Source organism: Branchiostoma belcheri, unplaced genomic scaffold (assembly GCF_001625305.1).
Source record: "Branchiostoma belcheri isolate BF01 breed outbred unplaced genomic scaffold, Haploidv18h27 scaffold16, whole genome shotgun sequence".
Taxonomy (NCBI): domain Eukaryota; kingdom Metazoa; phylum Chordata; class Leptocardii; order Amphioxiformes; family Branchiostomatidae; genus Branchiostoma; species Branchiostoma belcheri.
Genome location: NW_017803046.1, coordinates 1,309,696 through 1,336,404, shown reverse-complemented (window position 1 = coordinate 1,336,404; position 26,709 = coordinate 1,309,696). Strand labels below are relative to the sequence as shown.

At 37.8% G+C, this 26,709-nt stretch overlaps 2 protein-coding genes across 4 annotated transcripts in view; both read left to right on the top strand.

Annotated features, from left to right (window-relative positions):
• Positions 1–12,461, top strand: part of LOC109465970 (serine/threonine-protein kinase Sgk3-like) — a 15,004-nt gene extending 2,543 nt beyond the window's left edge. The window contains exons 1-18 of one of the 3 annotated variants that reach the window (XM_019763472.1): positions 1–67; positions 841–1,051; positions 1,462–1,545; positions 2,102–2,174; positions 2,421–2,496; positions 2,999–3,098; positions 3,533–3,573; positions 3,976–4,033; positions 4,202–4,285; positions 6,111–6,242; positions 6,666–6,778; positions 7,292–7,328; positions 7,522–7,608; positions 8,002–8,097; positions 8,524–8,631; positions 9,201–9,251; positions 9,866–9,955; positions 10,284–12,461. In XM_019763472.1, coding sequence (XP_019619031.1) covers positions 983–1,051; positions 1,462–1,545; positions 2,102–2,174; positions 2,421–2,496; positions 2,999–3,098; positions 3,533–3,573; positions 3,976–4,033; positions 4,202–4,285; positions 6,111–6,242; positions 6,666–6,778; positions 7,292–7,328; positions 7,522–7,608; positions 8,002–8,097; positions 8,524–8,631; positions 9,201–9,251; positions 9,866–9,955; positions 10,284–10,448 — 1,464 coding nt within the window. In that variant the 5' untranslated portion in view covers positions 1–67; positions 841–982 and the 3' untranslated portion in view covers positions 10,449–12,461. The remainder of the gene's footprint in view (positions 68–840; positions 1,052–1,461; positions 1,546–2,101; positions 2,175–2,420; positions 2,497–2,998; positions 3,099–3,532; positions 3,574–3,975; positions 4,034–4,201; positions 4,286–6,110; positions 6,243–6,665; positions 6,779–7,291; positions 7,329–7,521; positions 7,609–8,001; positions 8,098–8,523; positions 8,632–9,200; positions 9,252–9,865; positions 9,956–10,283) is intronic. The other 2 variants (XM_019763473.1, XM_019763474.1) reach the window with 2 other exon arrangements.
• Positions 12,462–14,947: 2,486 nt separating this feature from the next.
• LOC109465986 (acetyl-coenzyme A synthetase, cytoplasmic-like) lies at positions 14,948–26,673 on the top strand. Its single transcript, XM_019763493.1, has 15 exons — positions 14,948–15,295; positions 16,646–16,737; positions 16,949–17,052; positions 17,303–17,375; positions 17,826–18,016; positions 18,370–18,485; positions 18,984–19,176; positions 19,575–19,708; positions 20,284–20,416; positions 20,740–20,796; positions 21,170–21,250; positions 21,576–21,684; positions 21,986–22,185; positions 23,671–23,716; positions 23,932–26,673. Exons 1-15 carry the CDS (start codon positions 14,985–14,987, stop codon positions 24,144–24,146), a joined length of 2,055 nt encoding a protein of 684 aa, XP_019619052.1. The 5' UTR covers positions 14,948–14,984; the 3' UTR covers positions 24,147–26,673.
• The last annotated feature ends 36 nt before the right edge of the window (positions 26,674–26,709 follow it).

Below are 26,709 nucleotides of genomic sequence, written 5' to 3'. Positions count from 1 at the left end.
TTGTACCGTATGGTTACGCCGACAAGTTTTTCTTTTCGTCCTCATCATCGATCTTACACATTGAAATGTAAGTGTTTCTCTTGCGTTTGTGATCGTTTGCTACAAGTAGAAGTTATCAGGCGGCTTGTTCGTCCCAGTATCGAACTGTAAAAGATGTTGACGTGTCCTGAAATGTTGGGATTTTAAAGTGACTTCCTTGTCATGTCAAAGCCGGTCGGATGGGGGTGGGGTTGGATTAGATTTGTGACAGTCCAAAGGGCAACTAAAAACTTGCTTTCTCATAGCTATTAAAAACTTGACCATAGAAATGCATTTACATTATAAATGTAGGCAACCTGTTGAATTTCAGCTTCATTCTGGGGTAGATCTTGCAAGTACAAAATAATTTTCAAAAGCAGCTGTTTTTGTTTAACCTTGCGTAAAGGAAATACGATACGGTTTTGGGTAAACAATCATACACAATGATTGTAAAGTGAGATTTTCTACGGTGTTAGAAATATGACGTTCTGGCATTAATTTCTTAGAACTGAAGTAACAGTAACAAGTTGTTAGGCTATGTTGTTTAGGTAAGGTGTCATAAATTCTACTCTACCCATAATGTGTGTAATTTTGTACAATTGAATTATTGATATTTCTACAGGCGAAAATCAGTATTTGTATTAATACTGTAAATATTCTCTAGACAGTCCTATCTCCCAAGGCACTACCACTGACGTATGTTTTCACGCAACCATTAGTCAAAGACTGTTTGTCACATTATTTTGTATAATAAAGACTCCTTGAAATGTGATGATTAAGTAGCATTTAACAAAACAAAAGATCTTCCTTTTCACACATCAGGTCTTCAGGGATCCATCATATGATGTGTACCCGACGCTGATTGAGTCGTTAGCGCCACCTGGAGGATTGCGGCAGAAAGACATCAGAGGACCCTGGTCAGAGATAGATGTTGTATAGCGTGACAACAGTATAGACCATCGCCATGGCAGACAAGCTCCAGGCAGAGATCACACAGGCAGAGGACACATGGCAGAAGAACAAGAGATACACAGTATGTAACAATAAAATAAATATAATTATAAATAAAGATTATAAGACATCTAGATTAAGGATTCTGGAGCTGACTGCATGTTTTAAAAGGATAATCCATAACCTTCACCCAGCATCACTGATAATCATATACAAATTAAATTATTTTAAAAGACAATAGATTGTTGACTCTCATGGTTGCAGAATTGACAACTTTTGTAGTTGTGAAGTAATGCAAATATTTTCAGTTACAAAAAAGAGAAGATAATGATTTCTTGCTTGTAGACCATGTTGGAAAAAGAACCAGTTCAACAGAAAGTGAGCAAAAATAGGTGTACCAAAAGGGTACTGATTTGTGTTGTACCCTGAGTGATTGTTTAGTGTCAATGTTTTGTGATTTTAATATATACATTTCCCAAAACTTTTCTTCAGGTGTACAAAGTTGTGGTGACTGTTGGTGGGAAAAGCTGGTTCATCTTCAGAAGGTACACAGAGTTCGAGAAATTACACCAAATGGTAAGGGGGCTATTATTGTCTTACAAGTTACATACATACAGTAAATTGCTTTTTTTTCTCATCACACCCACAAACCAAAGTCCTGTCTCCCATAATACTGTGCTACAACTATATTGTTACTGTTATTGTTATCAGTCTTTGCTTCAAAAATACTGGAAACTTTTGATTTTCACTGTGCCACAGAATTTAAATGCCACAACTATAAATGAATTTACAGTACATTTTGTGCTTTCTATACATTATTGATCTACTACCACACAAACATGTGTGCTGTATTGTAAATATGTGTTTCCATACAAGATTGTTATCTTGGTTTATACCAGAGGCCCACGCTATGCAAAGATCAAAGGAAGTAAAAATAGATACCATGTCTTGGCATCGTAATATTTCTGTTAATTTGCATAAATGATGGCATTATATTACTGGCAGTAGTAAAAGTAATGTATGTACATGTACCTTTTAACAGTGACAGGACTTACATTGGGAATCCCATGTTTGCATGCGAAAGAATTGTAGTCTGTACAATCTATTCTATAATTACTTTTTTACCTCACAGTTAAAGAAGAACTTTCCTGATGTGTCATTCAAACTTCCGGGCAAGAAACTTTTTGGAAACAACTTTGATCCCAGTAAGTTTAATTCCTGTTTTTAGCAAAGAAGCCACAGATGACATTTGTATTATTATTCTATTTGATCTTAACTCTTCTATCGTAAGCTTCATGCAATGTTGTATTTGGTAAAATCTAGCCCATTAGAAATCTTGTTCCTCTCCTCTTGTTAATGTCTATGCATGATGCTGTTCATATAAGCATTGCCTCTACAATGATGTAGTCAGATTGTTTTAACAGTTGTATTGTAAACATCTTTTCTGTCAGATTTTATCAAACACAGAAGAGAGGGTCTACATGACTTTGTTCAGCAGCTGTGTGCTCAACCCAGAGTCCTTCAGCAGTAAGTAACATTCACAACTGACAAATGTATTGTGAACCTCTGGATGTGTGTCATATATACAAACATAACCTCAGTAGGTACTGGTACAAGGTACAGAGGTTCAGACACAGACCTTTAACTTTACCAGAACAGCTTTAATAAAGTGAACTTTGGTCTTCAATGATGACAGACACTGTAAACAGAATTAATTTATCTTTACTTTTGGCATCTCATGCACACAGCCTAAGAGAATCTTGAATAAAAGATGGCACTGATTTCAATGCTTTGTGTAAGTGAGTGAATGAATGAGTGAGTGAGTGAGCGACTGAGTAATTGACTGAGTGACTGACTGACTGATTTCAATGCTCATACAATGTTTTGCCTTTTTCCTTTCAAGTGCTAAATGTTCATGCTCTTTGCAGTAGGATTTGCACGTTTTTAGTCTCAAAAGAAATATGTAATTATTATTTGAGTAGGATTACTAAATTAATACATTTTTCCTTCTTTTCTAACAAAACTTCAGTGCGGAAGTACGAACGTTTCTACAGCTGGACAACCCGAGAAACAAGAATGGTTCTGGAGGGGACGAGGAAGCGTTAGAGAACAACGACGTTAACGGAGAGGTAAACGTTACATGATTGACATGTTATTCTTACAAGTCAGTACTTTAAACTTGACCTTTGATCATATATAGTACTTGAAGTTACTTCTGTATTAAGTGTTGACCATGGTATGTAAACAACATGCATGCATTTTAAACAATGCACTGTTTTTATGTAGAAAAGATTGCATTGCTGTAGTTGAACTGTTGTCCATTTTCTAGTGATTACACTTAATAAATGTATATTTTTGATTATACTCTTCTTTTTTTCAGTAAGATTAACTTAAATGTTCTACTGGGTAGATAGTATGTGACAAATGTTTTCTTTTTAATAGTATATTATGACATGTAACAATGTAACATTCGTGTCACAACTTATAAACAGTAATCAACTGATTATCCCTTTAGAAATGTTTTTGTTTCTTTACGGTAATGCTTTTTGTTGTCTTATTGTAGGACTCTGCTGACTACAATCTTGGTCCTACTCACAATCCAAAGTAAGAGCTCCATACATGTACATGTCTCACCCCAGCATGTAACTCTGCTCACATTATTCCAATATGCCTCCCAAACTTAACGCCTAACTAAGGATTACATTGAAGTTGACATATCAGTTAACACCATTGATTACAGAGTGGCAGTAGTACTTGGTATTTGATTTAGTTCTTGTGCATGGAGCATATGAAATATATGACCCCTTAAAAGATCAAAATGTTATCTTTCACCTTCAATAGCTTAGGAATAGATACTGATGTCTCAACCTACAGTATCTAAGAACTGACCAGTATCCCAAGCTTTATATAGTTTATTTGTATCATTATGTCCATGTTTCCAAATTGAAAAATTGCTATGTTTTATAGTGTTTGAATTCTTACCAATGTCCATTTCCTACCTTACAGTGCAAGACCATCTGATTTTGACTTTCTTAAAGTTATTGGAAAGGGTAGTTTTGGAAAGGTAAGTGGATAAACTTACAAAGAGTGACTCTAGAGAACTGCATGTCATTTTATATCCCACATGAATTACCAGTGTAAGTAACACTGAATACAAGCTTATGTCAATCAAAATTTGCTGAACATTTAAATAATGATTTATGAAAACTGCACACCTACCCCCTTTCTCCAGGTTTTGCTGGCCAGACACAAGACAGACAGTAACTTCTATGCTGTTAAAGTACTGCAGAAGAAAGTCATCATGAAGAGAAACGAGGCAAGTTCAAATTATATATGTGGTATTTTTAGTGCTATTTTTTTGCCATGTACAATTTACAGATTTTGTTCCTTATGGTGACAAAATAGTTTGATTGACATTCATAGTTGCATTGCTTGTTTGTAGTTATACATGTGAAGATCATATGAACAAATTTCATTTGACAGGGTATATCAATTTTTACATATCAGGTGTAACAGACCGAAATACACCGCTGGTCAGAATGTACCCACTGGTATACTGTGGCCAGGGGTGCATTCTTGTAATACATTGGGTACATAGCACTGTTGAATGTGAAGCTCCATATGGGGGTTTTCAGTCACCTGATGGTCGTAGGGCTATCCCCAGGAATTTTTGTTTCAGTTTTATTCAGATCCACAATTAGCCTCATAAGAGGCTATTCTTCCCGTGGTCTACACATTCATATTTACATACATATATTACAAACGTACAAAACATTACAAAATTAACAGTACATGGCAAACTTTACACAAATTCACTATTTACAATCCAGTACTTTGCTAGTTGCCTATGTTATTCCACGTGTGTGACATCCTGTACATAAAGCGCTTTTTCTGAGAGTTTGATTTTGGTTTTGGTAGTCTGATTTTGTTTGTGCTGGTTGAACGTGTGCGGTACTTGTGGATCTCAGATTGGAATGTGATTTTGTCGTACAAGGCCTTTGGTTGTTTGGTGAGCATGATACGTTTAAATGTGACAAGGCTTCTCTGTTGGATTCTGTCCCTGACAGTCAGCCATCCTAATGTCTTCAGCATGGTGTCCACATGTGCATCCCGATCACAACCAAGAGCTAGCCTTGCTGCCCTGTTCTGGACCACCTGTAGTCTTCGTATGTTGTTCTGTGTTGTGTTTCCCCATACGGAGCAGCAGTAGTCTATATGTGGGATTATTAAGGCGTTGACTACGGCTATTCTCTGCCGATGTGGTAGTAAGTCCTTAACCCTTCCCACCTGTGCCAAGCTTCTGTTGCACTTCTTAACTATGTGAGCAATGTGGTTGTCGTATGTGAGGTTTTGATCAAGGTGAAGTCCAAGTAGCTTTACTGAGGGACATTGTTCTAGACGTTGTCCCCTTAGCTCCAGCTCCAAAGGTGGTGCTTGCCTGGTTTTCTTTGTTGTTCCCACAAGCATCGTTTTCGTCTTTCCATTATTTAGTTTCAGCATGTTTTCATCTGACCATGTTGCCACTCTTTCTAAGTCTGTTTTGGTTTCTGTTCTTATGTCCTCTAATGTGTGTCCTCGTGTGTGAATCGTGCTATCATCAGCATATTGGTCTAATGACCCATTTTGTACCGCTTCCGGCATGTCGTTTACGTAGATGTTGTACAGTTGCGGACCTAAGCAGCTACCCTGTGGTACCCCGCAGTGTAGGGTGTTCTGACTGCTGTAGGCTCCATTCGTGTAAGCTAGCCATTTGCGGTTTGTCAGGTACGATTCAGTCCAATCCAACGCATCCTCAGTGAACCCGTACGTCTCGAGCTTCTATAGAAGAAGATTGTGGTCCACCAAATCGAATGCCGCACTGTAGTCCAGCAAAACTACCGCTGTCATAAACCCATTATCCATGTTGTCTAGCCAGTCGTCTGTCATCTTCAGCAGAGCTGTTTCGGTGGAGTGCAGTTTTCTGTAGGCATGTTGTGCCTCTGATTGACAATCTGACTGGAGTAGGTAGGATGCAATCTGCTTAGCAGCAATACTCTCACATATCTTCCCACAAGCTGGAAGTAGGCTCACAGGTCTCGAGTTTGGTCCTGACAGTGGTTTCAGTTTTGTCAAATCTCATATTTTCATATTGTTTGCCTCAGGCCAAACATATCATGGCAGAACGGAATGTCCTGCTGAAAAACCTGAAGCACCCCTTCCTGGTGGGACTGCACTACTCCTTCCAGACACCAGACAAGCTGTATTTTGTGTTGGACTATGTCAATGGGGGAGAGGTGGGTCTTGTTTTTTTAATGTTCTCCCATTGAATGTAGTAGATATGTAATGTGCATTGTTGTAAGGCATATTGTACTTGTTTTCCAGCTGTCTTTGTCTATATATCTTTTGACACAGGTCTGTCACATCCTCCATACATTGATATAGTTTCTGCTGGCTCCCTAATGTTGATGCAACATTAGAGAGGGTCCAAAAACTATGGAGGATGGCACACAGGCTTGTCACAAACATAACCTATATTTAACATTGTTAATCTACATTTAATATATTTCTTTGTCATCAACCATTTGTTAGCACCTTAAGTTTGGATCACAAGGCCCTAAATATTTTTGCAGCATTGTACTTGTTTGTGCCAAGCAATTGTTATGAAACATTACACAGTTCAATGGTCATCAAGCATTATTTTTTGTCTCTCTTCCCAGCTGTTCTTCCATCTACAGAGGGAAAGGTACTTCCCTGAACCCAGAGCTCGTTTCTACGCGGCTGAGATTGCAAGTGCCTTGGGGTACCTTCATTCACTCAACATTATCTACAGGTAACAGGCTTCTACTGATCTATCTATAGTATACACTGAGAGCAAAAGTAACTTGCTATTGTTGGAAGCAAAGATACACTAGAAATGTCTAGAAATAAACATCAACCGTTCATTATTTTCAACTATATAAAATTTACTACCTTTAAAATTTTTGTCTTTGTCCTTAGTGCTGAAATGACATCCATTGAATTAGTCAGAAGCTGCTTAGAAAAGCAAACATGCCATTGTGACTACCTTTGTCCATGTGGAATGACAAAAAGCGTGAACTGTATAAACTGTATCCAGTCAGTCAGCTCTTCCCCTGAGGTGTAGACAAAACTGTCTGTCAGTATTTTAAACTAGTCGTATATGAAGGGATTGTCCTTTTATGATTTTACTCCATTCACTCATTAATTGTTTTTTTTGTGCATTTTCCACAAACTTTTCTCATTAAAATGAGAATGTTTTCTGTAATATGTTGAACTTTTTATCCGATTACATCAGTTTGCTTACATTATGTATTTCACCTTGCAGAGATTTGAAACCAGAAAATATTCTACTAGATTCTCAGGTGAGTTGAATAAGAATACATACTCAATTTTAACACAGTAGAATATTGTGTATAGTTGTTATTTTCTGAAAAATGTGAAATAATTGTAGACTCTTCACCGTCCCTTTTTTTCACAATGCTGATAGGTGTGTACTTTTCACAGTTTTAATCAATGCAGACGTTTTAAGTGGTTCGTTCTTTTTTTTCTTCCAAGGGTCATGTTGTTTTGACCGACTTTGGCCTGTGTAAAGAAGGAATCGAAGCTTCAGCAACTACATCCACCTTTTGTGGAACTCCCGAGGTATGTTGTATTCATGTGAGATTCATACAAATTGAGGGAGGGTTTTTCCAGCATGTACCCAGAACGTTATTCACAATGCACAAGCCTCCGGACATTCAACATGGCTGATGAACTGTTTTTATCAATACAATCATTTCAATGAATTAGTAATTTATAGACACCGTGTAACCTTTGATTGACATGATTGTTGCTATGTGTATTAGGCTTGTCAAGGGGTTGTTAGAATTCATCATTGTGTTTGATACGTGTTGTGGCAACGTTTCATCAGTGTGATTTATTTTCAAAGTCTGCCCAGGATAATACCCTCTTATATGCATTTTGAAGCACTTGAAACCAACATATCCCTATTAGTAGCTACATGTACTGTATCTGTAACTGTGTCTTGACTTCCAGTACCTTGCACCAGAAGTGCTGCGGAAACAGGCGTATGACAGATCAGTAGACTGGTGGTGTCTGGGTGCAGTGTTGTATGAGATGTTGTATGGGTTGGTAAGTGTCATAAGTCTGGTATTCCTTTTGTTCTAGCTCCATTTTGGTCTTTTGGTCACTTCTGTGTTGAGTAGTCTGGCGCCCAGTGACATTTGACTGTTTACCTCAGATGTTAATTCATGAAGATTTACAGTTCAAAGTCACCCAGTCCTATATCATGGCACGACAACATGACAATAGTCAGGGGCAGTTGCCAGACTATTCTGCAGGGACATCATTGGTGAAACAGACTGGAGCTATAGTCTAAGAATAAGATGGATACCAGGCTACCAACTTCATTTTGTTTCTTTTGCCTTTTCAAGTCATGTTCATCAATGAGGATCTAATAATAAATTTAATTTGCTAGTACATTGTGATACATGTATATTCACTAAGTTGTCAGCCTTCTTACAATGGTTCTGACTGGAAAATGTATGCTCCTTCCAGCCCCCATTCTATAGCCGGGACACTGCAGAAATGTATGAGAACATCCTCTACAAACCTCTGAAACTCAGGACCAACATTTCACCAGCTGCCAGGCACATCCTGGAAGGGGTGAGTACGCCAGATGGAACAGCTTCATAAGAGAGTTTGATAATCATAGCATATACACATGTACTAGATAAACATACGGAAAAAAGGAACATCAATGTATAGATGAATTACAGGTGTAGCAGGTGAGTATATACCCAGAGTCAGAATATACCTTTGATTGTGACACATTTACTGGGGGTGCTTTACGTACTGTAATTCAGTTTATGTTGACAGTAGAAAAGTTTCAAGGTCTGAGAAAAATGGCCATGTTCACGGTGGTGACAGGTGCAGAAAAAAGAAAGTCCAGGAATAATTTGATGACTGTAATGATAAGTTCACAGTACAGAAGTGACAGTGAAAACAATGAACATAAAAGTACCGTGAAAAAATCGGGAATTACAGTACCAAAGTTAGGTACCAAACAAATATTAAGTGATTTTGTACTCATGTGGCCTAAAGCTACAATTAGATTTAACAGTGACCTCCAATATGACAACTTCAGATAATCATTCTGTTTTAAGGTGTCCACTGTTCAGTTCAGATTTACATGTAAAAGCGTTTAAGACAACCTTGCATCTTCCCTCATACAGCTACTACAAAAGGAGAAAGAAGACAGGCTGGGCACTGGGGACAAAGACTTTGTAAGTCTGAGTGGAATGATCAGATTTTATTGACTGTTTACTGATATTGTGAATAAAACATTGTACATGTACAATATGCATATGTTGAAAATTCTTCATTACTTTAAATTATTTATGTAACATGGTACCAGTATTGGTTGTTTAAAGATTAATTTGCATATAACCAGGAAAACTGCATATTTTCTGTGCAAATGGGTAGATTAACCAAATAATACTACCAGTAGACTCTACTTTTCTTTGTAATACTTGTATTATAATCTGAAAATGCTGGTGCCAGTCTTCATAAGCACTTTAAGTTGTATCATGTTATGCCATTCAGCACCAGGGATGGATGGTATATCTGCTTCCTGTGGATTTTAGATCTTATATGCATTTGAACATCATTCAGCACCAAGGACAGGTGCAAGGAATTGGTAGAGCATGTGAACCTTGGTTGAAAGTACATGTACATATTATGTCTTATAATCCACTGGCATTTCCTAATCATCTGCCAGATACCAGATGCATTCCTAACTTGTATTCTGATGCAATGATAAGAATATATCATTATTATTGTAATGTATATGAAGTAGTAACCTCAGTCGATAATTAGTTTCTCCTGTGTTGCTCCCCAGGAAGAGGTGAAGACCCATGCGTTCTTCAGCAGTCTGAGCTGGCAGGACCTGTTGGAGAGGAAGATCCCTCCTCCTTATAACCCAGAAGTGGTGAGTAAGACTACGTAAGAGCATGGACGATAGGCCACCGAGTTTTTGTTGAAATCGCTGTTGCTTTGTTTCTAAACAAAAACACCTGTCCCTAAACTGCATTACCAACAGGGGTGGCTGCCTTAGGAAATGGACTGCGATGCTGTTCATTTCTGGATGTATTTTCCTCTTGCCATCCCTCACCTTGAGACTGAAACTCTCTCCTTATATACAGCACTCCACTTCTCTTAAAAGATTAAGTCAGTGAGAGACTGGACTGATTTCTATTTTAAATTGTCCTACTGATACTAAATGTGTGTTTAGATTTCTTCTCTAAATTTTCATACAGAGTGGCCAACTGGATTTGAAGCACTTTGACCCCGAGTTTGTGCGTGAGCCAGTGCCTGGGTCTGTAGGGAAGTCTACCGGAGTGATCAGTGCCAGCGTACAGGAGGCAGACGCTGCCTTCATGGGCTTCTCATACGCACCGCCCGCAGAGGATGCCTTCGAGTAAAGGAAAATGTCTTCATCTCAAACTTAAGACATTCCATTTTTGACTTGGGGCGTTGTGTCATAGTAAGTTCTTAAGGACATTTAGATATGCCATCATTTTTCTGGATTAACTTGCCAGAAGAGTCTATTGTGCCAATATTTGATAATAATAATAATAATCGTTCAACAATCATATCACCACAACAGTCCTCACTAGTATATGCAGGTGATTTTAGTTTGGTTATTAGGTACATTTTTTTAATCACAGTGCAAATAATTTGGAACTTTTAAATTAAACAATTTGCATGCATGGTTATGTAAATTGTTTGCTCACTTGCATAATTAATGCTACTGAACACTGAGGTGAAATTTATCTCAGAGACTATATTATTATAGTATGTACATGGAATTCATAACTCTGATAACAGAACTTAAATGTGCAACATCACAAATAATAAGATGATTTTTATGTTTAGATATCTGTGGCAGATACTGACAACATTGATGTCATAAGTGTCATTTTGGCATCAGAGGGAGATAGCAAGAAAATTGATTGCTTTATGATTGATTCCTTTTTAACACTTTTCCCATCTGATGGGGCAATAAGACAATTTTTTAATTGCTAGAGATTTCTTGTTTATTAGTGCCATATTGCATACTACATACTGTCGAACAATGTATGCAAAACCCAGACTTGTTGTGCTACTTAAATTGCAATGGACTGACTCAGTACATAATGTATAATTATCATTTCTACAGTAATCATTAGATGTACAGAATGATACAGTAGGTCAAAGGATAAAGCATAGCTGATATACAATGTCATGTAGCTGATATAGGCTTATTGTTAAAGGCTGAGGGCTAAGAGATACATTGTGTATTATCTTTTCAAACTGATTGAACTGAAGATACTGAAAAAGTTAAATTAGCTCTTCTTAAATTAGCTCTCCTATCAGTTCAAGAAGAAATGAAAATATGGATCTGATTGCTAAGAATGATAAACACTTCAAAATTAGCATCTCTTTTAGCTTTGATATGATTAATATTTTTATAAAAGTGTCTTTGCTAGGAAATAGAATAGTCTTGGCCCTTAAATATAGAAAGCTTTAAATGTACAGTGATCTTTTTTCAAACATGAGCTCAAACCAGATCTGAAATGTAACATATCAGATACATGTATATGGGGTATTTGCCATCACATGAACATGATAATCAACCATTACAACCAACATTGCAGACAACTAAAAAACATGTAGTTATGATGTGAGAAATCTTGATTTCCTTCTACCTCAGTATAGCTGCTTTTGTCCCTGTGTATTGATTATGAAGAATTCCCCATTTAAAATGCATCGCCTGTATATTCTTTATGACTGGATGCCATATTGAATCCACCATATTGGATCCCATTATACGGTATCCACCATACTGGATCCAACATGGCAGCTGCAGCTTTCATAAGCTGTGATGTCTCTTGGAAACACCCTATACTCAACTTTTGAAGAAAACACATGGTTTCTCAACAGGCTTTTAAACCAACTGAAGTTAAAGTGAGTTACCACAGTTTTTGCTTTTGGTTTTGTTAAAATCAGCTACATTCTAGCTTTGCCTATTGCAAATAGGGGAAAACTTTGTAACTATGTAGAAGAGGTCAGGTTTCATAATTATGAATGTTAAGTTCTCAAAATCCCATCTCCTCAATCCTCATCAATTTAGTAACAGATAGATGTACATGTATATAGTCAAGGCAGTTTGATGATATAAAGTTTTGTCACATGTATTGAGGTAATCTCAATCAGCTAGACGAATTTCACACCATGACAAATTATCAGTGGTAAGAATACTTATGAAATGATTTCTACCAGTAATTACTTAATACTGTATATTTCATTTGTTATGATCTTTTTAGTTTTCTGTCTGCATGTCATATATCTTAGTACTTGCAGGTTGAGTTTTAGATTTAGTTTGGAACTTCACAGTCAATGTCGGGCTGGTGCCAGTCGTTGTGTGATAGGTTTATTACAGGGCATTCTTGGTACAGCAGTGGGTTTGACATCCAAAATTCAGCTGTCTCAGTACAGAATAGGTTATCGTAGATCCTTGTCAATGGTTGCCCATGACAAAAAACTTGTTATGGCAAACCTTTAAGACTGCCGTTAATTATGGTCAAGAGATAATTTCATGAGATAATCTTAAGAAATAGACGGACCATTGACTAATTTGGATGCCTTTAAATTGTGTCAGCAGCAGCTTGAACAGCAACAACAAATATCCTTAACAGCTAAGAAAACTAGACGAACATCGAGTCCTTTAACTTGAAGTACTGAATACTAGTAGTTGCACTCATGGGTTTGATAGTAAATCCACAAAAGACTTCAAAGCATAATGTAAAGTGTATTTTATAGTACAGAGCACTTTATAAGTACTAATTAGGTCACTTCTGCACGCAAGAATACTGTATTCACAGCAATAGTGTTTTGAAATAGCTTTCAGATATTTTACTACATATATGAAGATTTGTGTATACCATGACTTTTTTCATAGACCTTTGAAGTTTATGAATGACAATATAATGCTATCTTTGATTCATATCATAATGATGTTATACATTAGATATCAATAAGATTTTGTATAATGTATAGAATTTCATAATCTCTGCCTAGTTGTGAGGAGAAATTCCTGCAATATGAAGCTGATTTATGCATTTGTTCATAGTGTTGTACATCATAATCCATTTTTGTCTGCTCTGACACAAGATATGGAAGACGGTTTCAGTATCTTCACAAAATGTGTGCCATCTGTGCAACTTATTATTTAGTAATTGTCATATTGTGTATTGTAACATACTCACAGGGTTCCTAGGCTGTGTGTGAAATATCAGATTAAGTTACCACATATATTTGCTTTATTATATAAGAGCTACAGTTTGAGAAATTTTTATCAAATTAATGATAGAAATACTATCAATCCTTCACATTTCTGTTACTTTTACCGTAAGTTCACAAAGCTTAGGTTAGGTTGATAGGTGCAAAGTATGGTTCAATTGGTTGTTTATATTCTGTACATGTATTGAAAGTCCACACCAATGTAATTCCTTGGGTCTCAGATTCAGTTTCTTTTATTTGCAAAAAAAAAGGCATGATACATATCACCCCTACTTATTTTGGCGCCAAAAGTTTTAAGTCCTTTTTTTCCTGCCCCATCCGTTTACTTAATGTTTCGAAAAGCCGAGAACCAAGGAAAGAAATTGTGTGTGCTAATGGGAAAATTAGTCGAAAATTATAACCCAAATTTCTGAATTTCAAAGACAGTAATATGTGTGATTGGGCAAATGTTTTTTTTTTTTGCTATTATATTCATATCTTGAAAATTGAAATTACTTGTAGCAGAAAATTATGTGAAAGTTGTGATTTTAAAAAGTGTCAACATAGCAAATCTGTATAATTTTTTCAAGGAGCATTTCATACAGATATGTATTTAAAGCTTCTTGTTTTCTTTTTCAATCATGATAATCATGATCCAATATGATAACCTGTACATACTATGATTTTTACAGTCATGTACTCTATTGTATACATGTGGGCACAGTTTAAATGTGCAAATTAATTAAGAGGCTTGATTACCTCTCAAAATATCTAGTCTGAAGGAAAGGTTGATACTATTTTTTCAGATATATGTGCAATCCATGTATTTATATGTGATGATGAAATACAAATTAAAGAGTAATTCTCCCATCACAAGGTGTCCCTGTTTGCTTTGTTTATTTACAGTACTATAAAATTAAAAAAGTTTTGTGGCATTTCAATTTCAGAGCACATTGGAAATCATTAACATGTACAATATCTTTATTTGTTTATTGTAACATAATCTTTGAGCTTGTAGCTGGTCAACAGTAGTAACACTGTGACAATGGATACAGAACTTGAAAAGTTTGCAAATGTAGAAATGCCAAAAATCCTAAAATACTGTACAAATTCCCTAATTTCCGCTTCATCAACGTATTCTAATTTGCACCTTTTATCAGTTTCCTACTAAAAGGTAGAAAATCCTATTTCTGTTAATATTGTTCAATAGCACCTGTTTCAAGTGCGGTTTTCACAAGTTGACCAACATTTGTAAGCAAAATATTGAGCCTGAAATATTGTCTTGAATAATGTATGACTTTTTCTTGAGCAAAGTGCTGATGCGCATTCTGCTGTTTGAATTAGCCTCCTTGGGTCAACAACTTTTGGCGGATGTTGTCCTAAACCAGTATTGACAGGCCTCCCCATAGACTAACAGGTGGCCTTGTTCAATTCTTCAATACATTTACATGAAAACGACAAACGTCACGAAGTCTAACATATCTAAAGATCAAACACACACACAAAATTGTCCAGTAAAGATGAAACGGCAGCAGACACTGAGATTTAATGTCATGCATTGGTTAGCAAGAACTACAATGGCATGGCAAGCGAACCCCTACGGCCCCATATTGATCCTATTGATAGAAACGCCGGTGTGAGACCACCATGTTTGCCGCCGCGCCTCACACCACCTCACCTGACACTAGCACGGCAAGATGGCCGACAAAGGAGAGGGCGTGTACGTTCCTCCTGATCATATCAGGGAAAACTCCCACGTCTCCTCCATAGAGCAGTACCACAAGATGTACAAGGAATCCGTGGAAAACCCCGAGGCGTTCTGGGGCAAAATCGCGCATGATTTCTACTGGAAAACGCAGTGTACCGGCAAGTTCTGGGAGTATAACTACGATGTCCGACAGGGTGACATTTTCATCAAATGGATGGAGGGAGCGACAACTAACGTTTGTTACAACTGCCTGGACCACAACATTGACAAGGGTCTGGGGGACAGCGTAGCGTTCTACTGGTAAGTTTCAGTCCCAAAGAGTTAAATGTGAAGACTAGAAGACATTTAGACATTGAACAAAAGAAGTTCCTTGATTACTAGTAAAGTATAATTTGACGCCTAAGGCAACAAAATTATGCGGTGTAAATGAGCGCATTAAAGATGGTGGCACCATAACAATAACAATGGATCAGTAGTACAATTGTATCACACTTGCGGCCAAGATGTAGACAAATAAGATATGTGTAGTAGATACCGGTAATTTGCATCATTATAGTATAGTATACAAATACGAATAGGACCATGTAAAACCAGTTAGAAGCTGAGTCCCCTTTTCAAAAAGTCAATGGTTTGAGGTATTTCGAAAAAGCTAGTTAACCTTTAAGTTAACAAATTGCAGGTAAAAAGTACTGACAACTTGCAAGATAAATTTGAAAATAAAAGAAAAAAAAACTTATTTTACTAATTTTTGAGCCCAGATAATGTCAGAAGGTCTTTGGTTACTCATGTGACTAATGTGGTCAACAAGTTGACCCTTTGTCCTTGTATCCAGCCTATGAAGGTCCTTCTGTGGATCATGGAATGAAGTGGGTGCAGCTGTCTAGTATTTTATTAGCTCATCTCCAAGCAGACGTAGGGGTCCAACGTAGTGTTTTTGAGGCTTTTCTATATAACTTTCTAAATTCTAGTGGTCTGCGACTCTGCGTTTTCCTTCGGATTCCTCTGGACCTGTCTTCCCCACACAAGAAGAATGAAAAATGTTGACCATTTGCACCCTGGGCTTTAAAAAGATTCAAAAACTTGCTTTAAAAAGTGAGCAGGACCCCACTTGGAGTGAAGTAAGCCTGCAGCTGTCTGTAACGCACGTTTTATTTACTGAGGTCAGATAAGGTTAACCCTTATAGTGACAGGGCTCAGAGTCAGACTAGAGTGTGTTTGATGATTGGACAATCCAGCTAAGTTTGGTAAAACCAAAGATGTCTTAGGTTAAACTTTAAAAGGTCAATTGAAAGGTTGGTACAAATTAACACAAGTTATATACCCATCTGTTGTGATGTTACATAAAGAGAAGGGAGTGAAATACAGTAACCCCCAAATAATTTTATATCATAAATAAACTACACAGTTGTAACGCTATTTATGATTATTAATAGATTTTTCTTAATATAGGCAAGGACATTATGTATAAATTACTATAATGTCCTTGATATAGGCTAATAAATTTGGAAATTATATGTCATTGACAAGTTTTCTTCCTCAGTGTTATGATGACATAATTATAATTCAGTAATATATTTGAAAATGATACAATTATAATTGTGTTACTAATATAAGGTGCATATGCTTCATTCTTTTTCTTTTTAACACCAGGGAAGGCAACTATCCAGGAGATGCCAGTCAGATCACTTACAACCAGTTGCTGAAAGAAGTTTGCAAGTGTGCCAATGTCCTCATCAACAAAGGTACAAAACTTCTTAAATTCTTTCAAGTGTGTTTTACATCAGTGTGTTTTGGTTTAAATGAATGATTCTAAATCTAATTTCTTAATGATAAGTTTATTTGCAAATTCATGTCCAAGGGCTGACACAGTGCAATTGTGACAAGTGGAACAAGTGACTATACTATAAATTGCTACAGACAATAAAAGAAAATGTTTGTGTTTGCTGTCAATAGGAGTGAAGAAGGGGGACCGCGTGGCCATCTACATGCCGATGATTGTGGAGCTTGTCGTGGCCATGTTAGCCTGCGCCAGGATTGGAGCTGTGCACTCTATTGTGGTAGGTATCTATTGATGGATGGGAAAGAATTGAATGTTATATATTTTACCTCTTACATGTCTTTAAATAATTCTATATGTGCAAGGGTGCTTTTAGATTGCACTAATTGTAAGAAAAGATGAAGTAGAATGTCTTTTGTCTCAGTTCATTAGGAAATGTTTGATGCTCCAGACAACATTCTCGTCACAGTATGGCTCATATATGTACTTAGAGATTTTAATTGTTTTGTACTTTTGTTGTTGTTGTCCAGTTTGGAGGATTCTCTGCAGACTCACTAGCGGGAAGGATCTTGGACTCAAAAAGCTCTGTTCTCATCACTGCAGGTACATGAAGCACACACACTTTTATACTGTGTCTGACTTAACATAATAGATGTCCTGACATTACAGTTATTGGGAATGTGTTCCTTTGTAATGAGTTGTAGATGTCTGAATAGATTCATAAAGTTGTAATCTCAAACATGTAAAGTTAGTTACAAAGTTAGTTCCAACACGAAAAGAAAGACTCACCATGTATGAAGTTTTGTTCGAACACATCTTGGTGAGGCTTTCTTTTCGTCTTGGAACTTAGGCTCGAACTTTGTACTACTAGTAGTACTACCAACACAGATGAGCTGTCATTCAAATATCAGGAATAAAGTTGTTTTGCCTGGCTGTTAAAGATTTTTTTTCAGTTTACACAATATGCATTCAATTTGCTATAACCATCTAGATACATGTATGCATCAACCCATGTACCAATGAAAGAATTTGGATTTGCTGTTTCCTCCCCAGATGGTGTTTACCGCGGTGAGAAGTTGTTGAACCTGAAGGAGATCTCGGACACGGCGATCCAGGAGTGTCTGGAGGCCGGCTTCACCGTCAGCTCCTGTATCGTGGTCAGGCACCTGGGGGAGAGCAGGGAGCCTGGAGCAGGGGGGGACACCGAGCACCACCCACCGAAAAGACCCTGCATCAAGCTTCAGGTAAGGACGGAAGGAAAGAAAGAAAAAGAAAAAAAGAGTGAGAGAAAAAGAAAGAAAAAAGAGTGAGAGAAAGAGAGAAAGAAAGAAAGAAAGAGAGAGAGAGAAGGAAGGAAGGAAGGAAGGAAGAAAACCACCTTTACACCACACCAATTTCATTAGTTGCTTCTCGGATGCTCCACCTTCATTTTGTTCTCATTTAAAAAAAAACAAAAGATTCGGCTTATGATGAATCAACTCCAAAATGCTCATATTTCAGCTGAAACAGTTGAAGAAAGTTCTCTTCAAACAGTAAGTTTGTACTATATTATTGATGGAACAGTCACTAAGTGTTGATATGGGACTGTTATTGGCAGACCAACTGGCACAACGACCGTGACTGTTGGTGGCATGACCTGATGGCGGATGCCAGCGACCAGTTTGAACCAGTCTGGCTGGATGCTGAGGATCCGCTCTTCATGCTCTATACCAGGTAAGTGGTTATCCATCGTTTGACTTTCATTTAGTTTGCAGGTTTTGAAAATATACATTGCACTGTACTTATAGCATTACAAGAACTTAATTTTTATTGTGCATTATACATAACTTTGTGCTAGATGTGAAATATTTTGCAGTATAGACTCACTCAGTTTTTTTCTGTACCAATGAAGCAGGCATCTGGTGACCACCATGTCGGTGTCCCTATTTGCATTTCATTGACCTATCATAGCTTAGAGCATTTTTAATTTGAAGGGCATTTCTCTGGTGTTCTTTTCTTTGAGCTATAGACATTTAATAGTGGTTGTAGGATCAGAAGATCTAAAAATGTCTGAAAATGCTTCAGCTATGATTCACTAAAATGCAAATACGGACACCAACATGGCAGAGGACGCAGCAATAATGTCATGTGAAACTACTCAGTCCATAGATAGAGACTGTACACAGTTGATGCTAATGCCTCCTGACTTTGAACAATTCCTACCATTTCTAGTGGGTCGACAGGCAAGCCCAAAGGTGTGCTCCACACCCAGGCAGGGTACATGCTGTATGCAGCAACCACCACCAAGTACGTGTTTGACTACAAGCCTGGGGAGGTGTACTGGTGCACCGCTGACATTGGCTGGATAACAGGTCACTCCTACATCACCTACGGACCAATGCTGAATGGAGCTACAAGTGTGATAGTAAGTAACAAAGGAACTGGACTCAAGTGCTAAAAAGTTGTTACGGTTAATCGTTTGTGCTCTCAAGGAGTTTTTAGTCTAAGATAATTTTGTCATTTCATTAGACTCTCTCTTTACCCTATAAGTACGAAGTAGTAATTTTAATGTCCAAGGTTCCTGTCATTGTATAACTAAAAGTAGCCTTAGATAACTTGTCCTATAGATATAACAAGGAGATTTTGATGACCTCACATGCTCACAAATTGTACACAAAATAGTACTCAAATCTTAAATCATAATTTGAGTTTCAGAGTAATATCAGTAACTAGGCCAATTAATACCGGTAAGACCTAATTTAGTTTTTAGTGACTAGTTGAATGTTGTAGTAACCCACTAACAGTGACTGTGTTTACTGACAGTTTGAGGGAATGCCCATATGGCCTGATGCAGGAAGGATGTGGGAGATCGTGGACAAGTACAAGGTCTCCAAATTCTACACCGCTCCTACCGCCATCCGAACACTCATGAAGTTTGGGGAGGACTATGTCAAGAAGTAAGTTTGGAAGATGGAATTCTGAGTACAAAAAATCAGCAGAAAATTATTGTGTGATACATACATAAAAATTGCATTGTCAAGAGCCTTCTAAAATGTTTAAAGCATTTTGGCACATTATAAAAGGTTGAATGTTTAAATCAGGACTGTCGACAGACTATATATATTAAACAGCAAGAAGCTAGAATAGAATGGATACCACATCCTCCTATGTGACTGTGTATGTTTAGATCATTTTTTTCCTTCTAACAATAACAGAGAATTAACTCACTTCCTGTCCTTACAACTGTTTGGGACTGATAACAACAGTAGAATGAGTTTGATTCTGTGTCAGACCATTGAAAAAAACATTTTCTTTGGAAATATTTCTTAATCATCATATACCGGTAAAGTATCAAAGAAATAGTGGCAACGGTTGCTGAACAGTTTTTAGTATGATCCATGCCTGTCAAAGTCTGAGTGGTGCAGGTAAAATTTGTCTGGTGTAGGTAATTTATTTTCAATGTTACCTACACCAGTACAGGCGTTCAGAAAACATGTTTTGAGCCGTGATTTAACATTTTGTAAATCTGCAGGCACTCCAGAAAAAGCCTGAAGGTGCTGGGCACAGTTGGGGAACCCATCAACCCTGAGGCCTGGCTCTGGTACTACAACGTCATCGGGGACAAGAGATGTTGTATTGTGGATACATACTGGCAGACAGAGACTGTGAGTTTACATTTTTATACAGCGGAAAAAAATGGTTGTTATAAATGGATAAGACAATTCGTTTTAGCACAACCAAGTATACTGTTATCAGTACTCCTTCTGTAACCTTTCTCAAGGCAATTCTACTTCCTACCACTAGGTGGCTCTGCAGTGAGAAAAATGCGTTATCAATGTTTTCCTATTGACATAACCAAAGCAATGCAAATGAAGTTGTAGCATCAGTCAAATTGACTTTAAAATGTCATAATCTCTCATATTGCAGTGATACATTGAATTCCACCAAAACGTACAGTAACTAATGTACTTTTTTATTTGTTGTCTAGGGTGGACATGTCCTAACACCTTTGCCCGGTGCCACTCCTGCCAAACCTGGCTCTGCAGTAAGTGTCTGTATTTACAATACTTGTGATTTTCCCCAAACATTACCGTAAAATAATGAAATTTTTGCGGTGGTTTAAAATTTTGTGGTTTATTTTTTGTAGTGATATCTCACAGAGAACTCACTACCTTGTGAACTTAAGTTAAAATACAAAACAGTCAGCACCTCTTTCTGTCTTACTGCAAAATTAAACCTCTGCAAACTTAAGGAAGTTTACAGCTGAAGTGAATGTAGGTTAAGCTGAAACTAAAAATAAACCAAAACTATAACCATGTAATAAGATTGCTGACATTTACAAAATAACACCAAGTTACATGTACTTAGTATGTTGCACATTGTCGTGTTTTGATGTAATAATTTGATTTTATCTGCAGACTCTGCCCTTCTTTGGTCAAGTCCCAGCTGTTGTGAATGAGAATGGTGAGGAACTGGATGGTCCATGTGAAGGGTATCTGGTAAGGGCTGTTTGTTTGTTTGTTTGTTTGTTTGTTTGTTTGTTTGTTTTTAATTATTAGAAAATAGTACATGTAAACAATAATCAACAAAAAACAGGCCTGTCTGTAAACTATGATTTTCCACTCAAGCATCTGCTTGAAGATTAATTTGAGGTTAATTCAATTTTAATTTCAATTCCAGTTTTTATGTATGTGACTGTATTTGACATGAAGTCTAGCAGTACATACTTGTCTGTAGTATCTATCTCTGTAACTGAATATGTAGAACACATCTGGATGTGAGAGATGTTGTTATTGAGAAGGTTTGTGTGTGTGACATTGTCAGGTACTGAAGCAGCCGTGGCCAGGACAGATGAGGACAGTGTACGGCGACCACCAGCGGTTTGAGAGGACCTACTTCCAGAAGTTCCCTGGCTACTACTGCACGGGGGATGGTGAGTCTTCTGCAACATTCTTTGTAGAAACTTTCTTTATGGATATTGATGAGCACAATAAAGTATACATTATGCATTGTACATTATTTTTTTCTTTCGTTTGTGAATTCTGTTGTACTTCTGTTTTGGATCCGTGGTATATGTGTTATCTTTTGTGTTATTGTAGTGTTTGTTATTTTGTAAAATGATGAATAAAGAAACATAATATACATTTATGACTTTTAAAATTCTCGGCCAATTATTTGCATCATAATCATCTGGCGGCTGCGTATCAGCTTATCCAATGGCTGCTGTTTCCCAGGGTGCACCAGGGACAAGGACGGCTACTATTGGATCACGGGGAGGACAGACGACATGATGAACGTGTCGGGCCATCTCCTCAGTACCGCTGAGATCGAGTCTGCCCTGATCGAACACTCGGCAGTGGCAGAGGCGGCCGTGGTCGCTTATCCTCATTCCATCAAGGGAGAGTGTGTGTACTGCTTTGTCACTCTCAAAGAGGTATGTATGGTAACACTGGTAGTGAACCTTCAGAGGGTAAATGATTTTCTGCACCACTGTTAATATGGTGTGATGTATATGGTGTGATAAGTGTGTTAAAGCCTTGTCAGTTGCTATAATCACCTCATCAAACCACCGAGTGAGTGTAGCAAAGAAGTAAAAAAAGAATGTATTGTTAAGGGACTGTACGATATTTACCGGGGAGGGGGGCTGGTCGTCCGGGGGTAGCGTAAAAAATTTTTCCTAGGCCCTCCCCCCAGGTCAAAAAAAATTTTCCTAGGCCCTCCCCCCACCTCAAAAAATTTTTCCTAGGCCATCCCCCAGGCGTGAATCATAGAGAGTGAAATTTCGTATGGGGAGGACGAGATTTTGATTGAAAATTTTCCCGGCATGAAGCGCCGAAGGCGCGAGCCATCGCGCCGCAGGCGCCACTAGAGCCCGAGTAGGCCCGGCTTTTTTTGGGGGGGGGCATGTCCCCCCCAGAAAAATTTTGAATTTCAACCCATGTTTTGCATGTTGAGGGGCAAATTTGGTAGCTCAAATTTACATACATCGAGCTATAAATTTAAAGTCAGTAACGTTAAGGTCAGTCAGTGTAATCGAAATAATTCTCTATCTAGCCTACCTTTCGTCCACGTCTTCCGCGTCAATTTTATTACAAACAGGGAAACAATATTGCCAAGTTACGTGTTGTTTTCAATTAACTTTGCAGGGACATAGATATAAATGTTAAAATAGTCCTTGGTTTAAGAAAAATACCAAATTAATCCGTCGACATCCGACATCCACGCCGAGAAGTTCGAGCGAGTTGCGAGGCGGGACCAGCGGGTCACCTTTGGCGACGCACGCACACCACTGGGAAGGGTGCGTTGAACGGCGAAAATTAATTTTCAAAATCTTCCGACAAGCCTTCCCTACATTTTGATCGGTATCGTTTCGATAGCCGCGATTGACACGACTTTAATCCATGTAAATTGGCTGTGTAGTCCAGTTTCGCCGATTCTGGCGAAAATGCAAGATTTTGAAGAGGACTGTGGGAGATTTGGGCGAATACATTATAATAATAGGGATGGATATTATTGGAACGTAAAATTCTGCCGATTCCAATGACCTGCAAATCGCTACGATATGTATGGGACAGACGTTAATCATGTTTTGAAAGTGTATAAAAACGTTGTAGAGTTAAAGGGATCTTGGAAAAAATTTTTACCTAGGCCCTCCCCCAAATTAGAATATTTTTTCCTAGGCCCTCCCCCCGGCTCAAATTTTTTTTCCTAGGCCCTCCCCCCTCAGACGACCGGCCCTCCCCCCCCGGTAAATATCGTACAGTCCCTAAGTGTGCTGGGGTATTTTCGTGTTATTTGTAATATATATCATATTATGCCTCAGTCACATTGGTGCTCCTCTAATACTTACTAGATAAATTTTTTCCAGTGGCTTATTCTTCACTCAAAAATCTCCATCCAATATTGTTTATTTTTCCAGGGAAAGATGTTCAATGATGCACTTGTTGGTGAACTAAAGGTCAAAGGTAAGATATTTGATTTCTTCTTCTTTGTAAAGCTTTTGTTATTCAGTGTGGTACTGTATGTAACTTCTGGTATTAATAAGGAGTTAATATCGTACGCGATAGCTATATTAAAAGTTTGCTATGAAAGGGTTTTGTCTTTAAGTTGATGTCTGTTAGAAGTTAATCATAACCATGATTGATTGATGAATGGGTTGATCGATTCCTATCTTCTATAGTACGCCAGAAGATCGGTCCCATAGCTGTCCCAGAATACATCCAGAACGCCCCGGGTCTTCCCAAAACGCGCTCAGGGAAGATCATGCGGCGTGTCCTGAGGAAGATCGCCAAGAACCAGCAGGACCTGGGGGACGTGAGCACCATGGCAGACTCCTCCGTGGTGGAGGTGCTGTTTCAGAACAGGCCCAAAAACGTGCAGGGCTGGGTGGAGTAGTCTCCGCATGAGATTATATTATAGCAACTGTCTCCGCAGCTAAAGATGCCAAGATCACGTCACGGGGTACAACAGACATCATCTAAGTCATTACAAAGTATTATGATATCATCAAATGTGGCATTTGGCAATTGTTTTCCATGAAGAATGTTGCTAGTGTAAATCACTTGATATTCATGATAGCAAAATTGTGCGGTGGCAGCAAGCGCAGAAGAAAGAAAGTTGGCATATTATTTGTTCGCAGTGATGATAAAGTTGCATGATAAAGTGACAGTGAAAACTGCAAATACAAAAGTACCACGATAAAATTGTAATTTACAGCATTCTACCACAGTGACTGTGCTTTCTCTATTGACTTGCAGACAAGTCAATGATTTTTGGCTTCAGATGATCTCAAGATACTCTAATACCTTTAGGATAACATTAGCATGTGTAGCATAATTTAGGTTACTCATCGACCTCACTGAAAGAGAAGAAGAGTCCACTGTGGACAACTGACCACTGCTTACTGGTTGTCCTTGCCATTTTGATGATGTAGGTTGTACCCCGTGCATGTTGACTTAAATTTCAACTTCATGAGATGCATTCCAATGTAGATAACAATTCATATCCAAGTTTGTGTTTGTGACACATGTCTGTGTCCCGAATGAAGAAGTCTTTCACTGTGATCATTGCCTGGTTAAACACCTCATTAAGTACAGGATGTCATAAAATGTACATTAACTAAAGTCTGAAGGGCCATCCCCGTTTATGTCTGCTAATAAGATCGTTGAAAAATAACAGTTACTGGTACTTGGTTCAAAATCTTTAAACACCAACACACCCTAAGAAAGGTATAACAGAAGTTTTTTTTTTTCATCAGGCATTAGAAAAATTGCAATGGTTGTTGTTTTTTGGCCAGTCTATACATCTGTGGAAACGTAAAAGTGCAGTGCATTTAACTTTTGAACTCTAAGTGTTCCATATTCGCTAATCAAAAAAAATTCAAGAGCTGTGCCACTGCTAATAACTTCACTACCAAATTGTTTGCAAGGTCAAAATTGTAACGTGGGAAAGGGAGCAATTAAGGTAATGAGACTATTTTGATTCCTTGGGACCAGTCAGGATGAAATGTTTTACCTCATTTACATGTTATGTAGTTGTCAACCTTTGTGAAAGTGTGTGGAAATATTCCTTTTTGTTCAAATTTCGGCCTGTAGGCCCTATAGTGCATGTCAACTGGAAATTATTGCTAATATCTTTTGGGGTGTAGTATCAGGCATTATGCATTTTATGGACATGACATTAATTTATATATGAGGGAAGTACATGTATTGATGAATAAGTTGTTTAAAGATTATGATAATTAGGTAGAATAGCTAGAGAAATCTTTCGTTTTATGTAGTGTAGGTGCCTTACTTAGTCCTTAGGTGTTTTTTGCAGAGCAGCCGTAACTGGAACTCCACAGTTCTTAACTTTTTTTTTTTTACTTTTCTCCGCTTAGTCAAGAATGTTTGTGTTTATGTTTGAGTGCATAGATTTTACATGTTGAGCAATCCAGGGGTTGTGGCTAATATGATTACTACTTAAAATAAACCAGTTCCAAGTGCACATGTGCGGGGGCCACAGTTTAACATCCCTGGACATCCTTTGTGTACATGCCAGGCGCCTTAAACTTTGACCTTTGACAACACACCACACTGCAGATGCACACTTGGAACTGTGAGCTAACTTATAGGCTGAACTAGTCCAGAAAAACAAACCCAGTCAAACAACATGGGCATACATGTGTAGGTGGGTATATGTGATCATTGAATAAAAGAGCCGAGTCATACCATGTAGCACTATGTAACTGCTTTGTGAGACCCAACAACCCAGTCATACCATGTTGCAAGGTATAACTGCTATGTGAGACCCAATTGAGTCTTCCTTGAACTAAAGGCACCCTTTCTCTTGATAGGGGACCATTCGGCAACTAAAATTGGATTTGTATGACCTATGACTTTAACTGAATATAGTCCATGGTGCTTTGACTATAATGAAATTTTTGGTAGTTCAACGGTAGCCACACAAGGGAAAAGGGGGTATTCCCAGTTTTAAACAGTAAAAAAGGCTTACTACTACATTGTACAGTAACTGTAGTAAAGACTTTTAGCAGAGATGGTAAGGCCTAAAGGTAATGGTCAGGGTAAGTGCAAACTGGACAAGGGAAGCCATTATGAATGACGTCTCCTTTTTTAAAGTTGAAATACGAATGTAACAGCAAAACATTGTTTTGTAGTCTGGTGTATTGAGAAAGGGATAAATGCTGGTTGTGACATAATGTTTGTAACACAGTAGCCTAAGTAGCAATTCTTTTCTAAAGATCTGTTCAGAATCAAGTTCAGGCTAGGACTAGTTCATGAAGTTGGAAGGAGTCTAGATAAGCCACACTGTGAACCAACCTGGCAGCTGTATATTTTTGCGCTTCCACTATAAACCTTTGGTGACTGACATTTGAAAGCCGGTTGTATGAAGATGAAATAAAGTGGAATCTATGTGGAGGGAAGTATTGTGATTATAATCAATGAATACTGTGTCACTG

Coding starts and splice junctions, on each gene's coding strand:
- LOC109465986 (XM_019763493.1), top strand. CDS start 14,985: ATGGCCGACAAAGGAGAGGGCGTGTACGTTCCTCCTGATCATATCAGG. Junction 17,053..17,302: donor GAGCTGTGCACTCTATTGTG/GTAGGTATCTAT, acceptor GTTGTTGTCCAG/TTTGGAGGATTCTCTGCAGA. Junction 20,417..20,739: donor CATACTGGCAGACAGAGACT/GTGAGTTTACAT, acceptor TTTGTTGTCTAG/GGTGGACATGTCCTAACACC.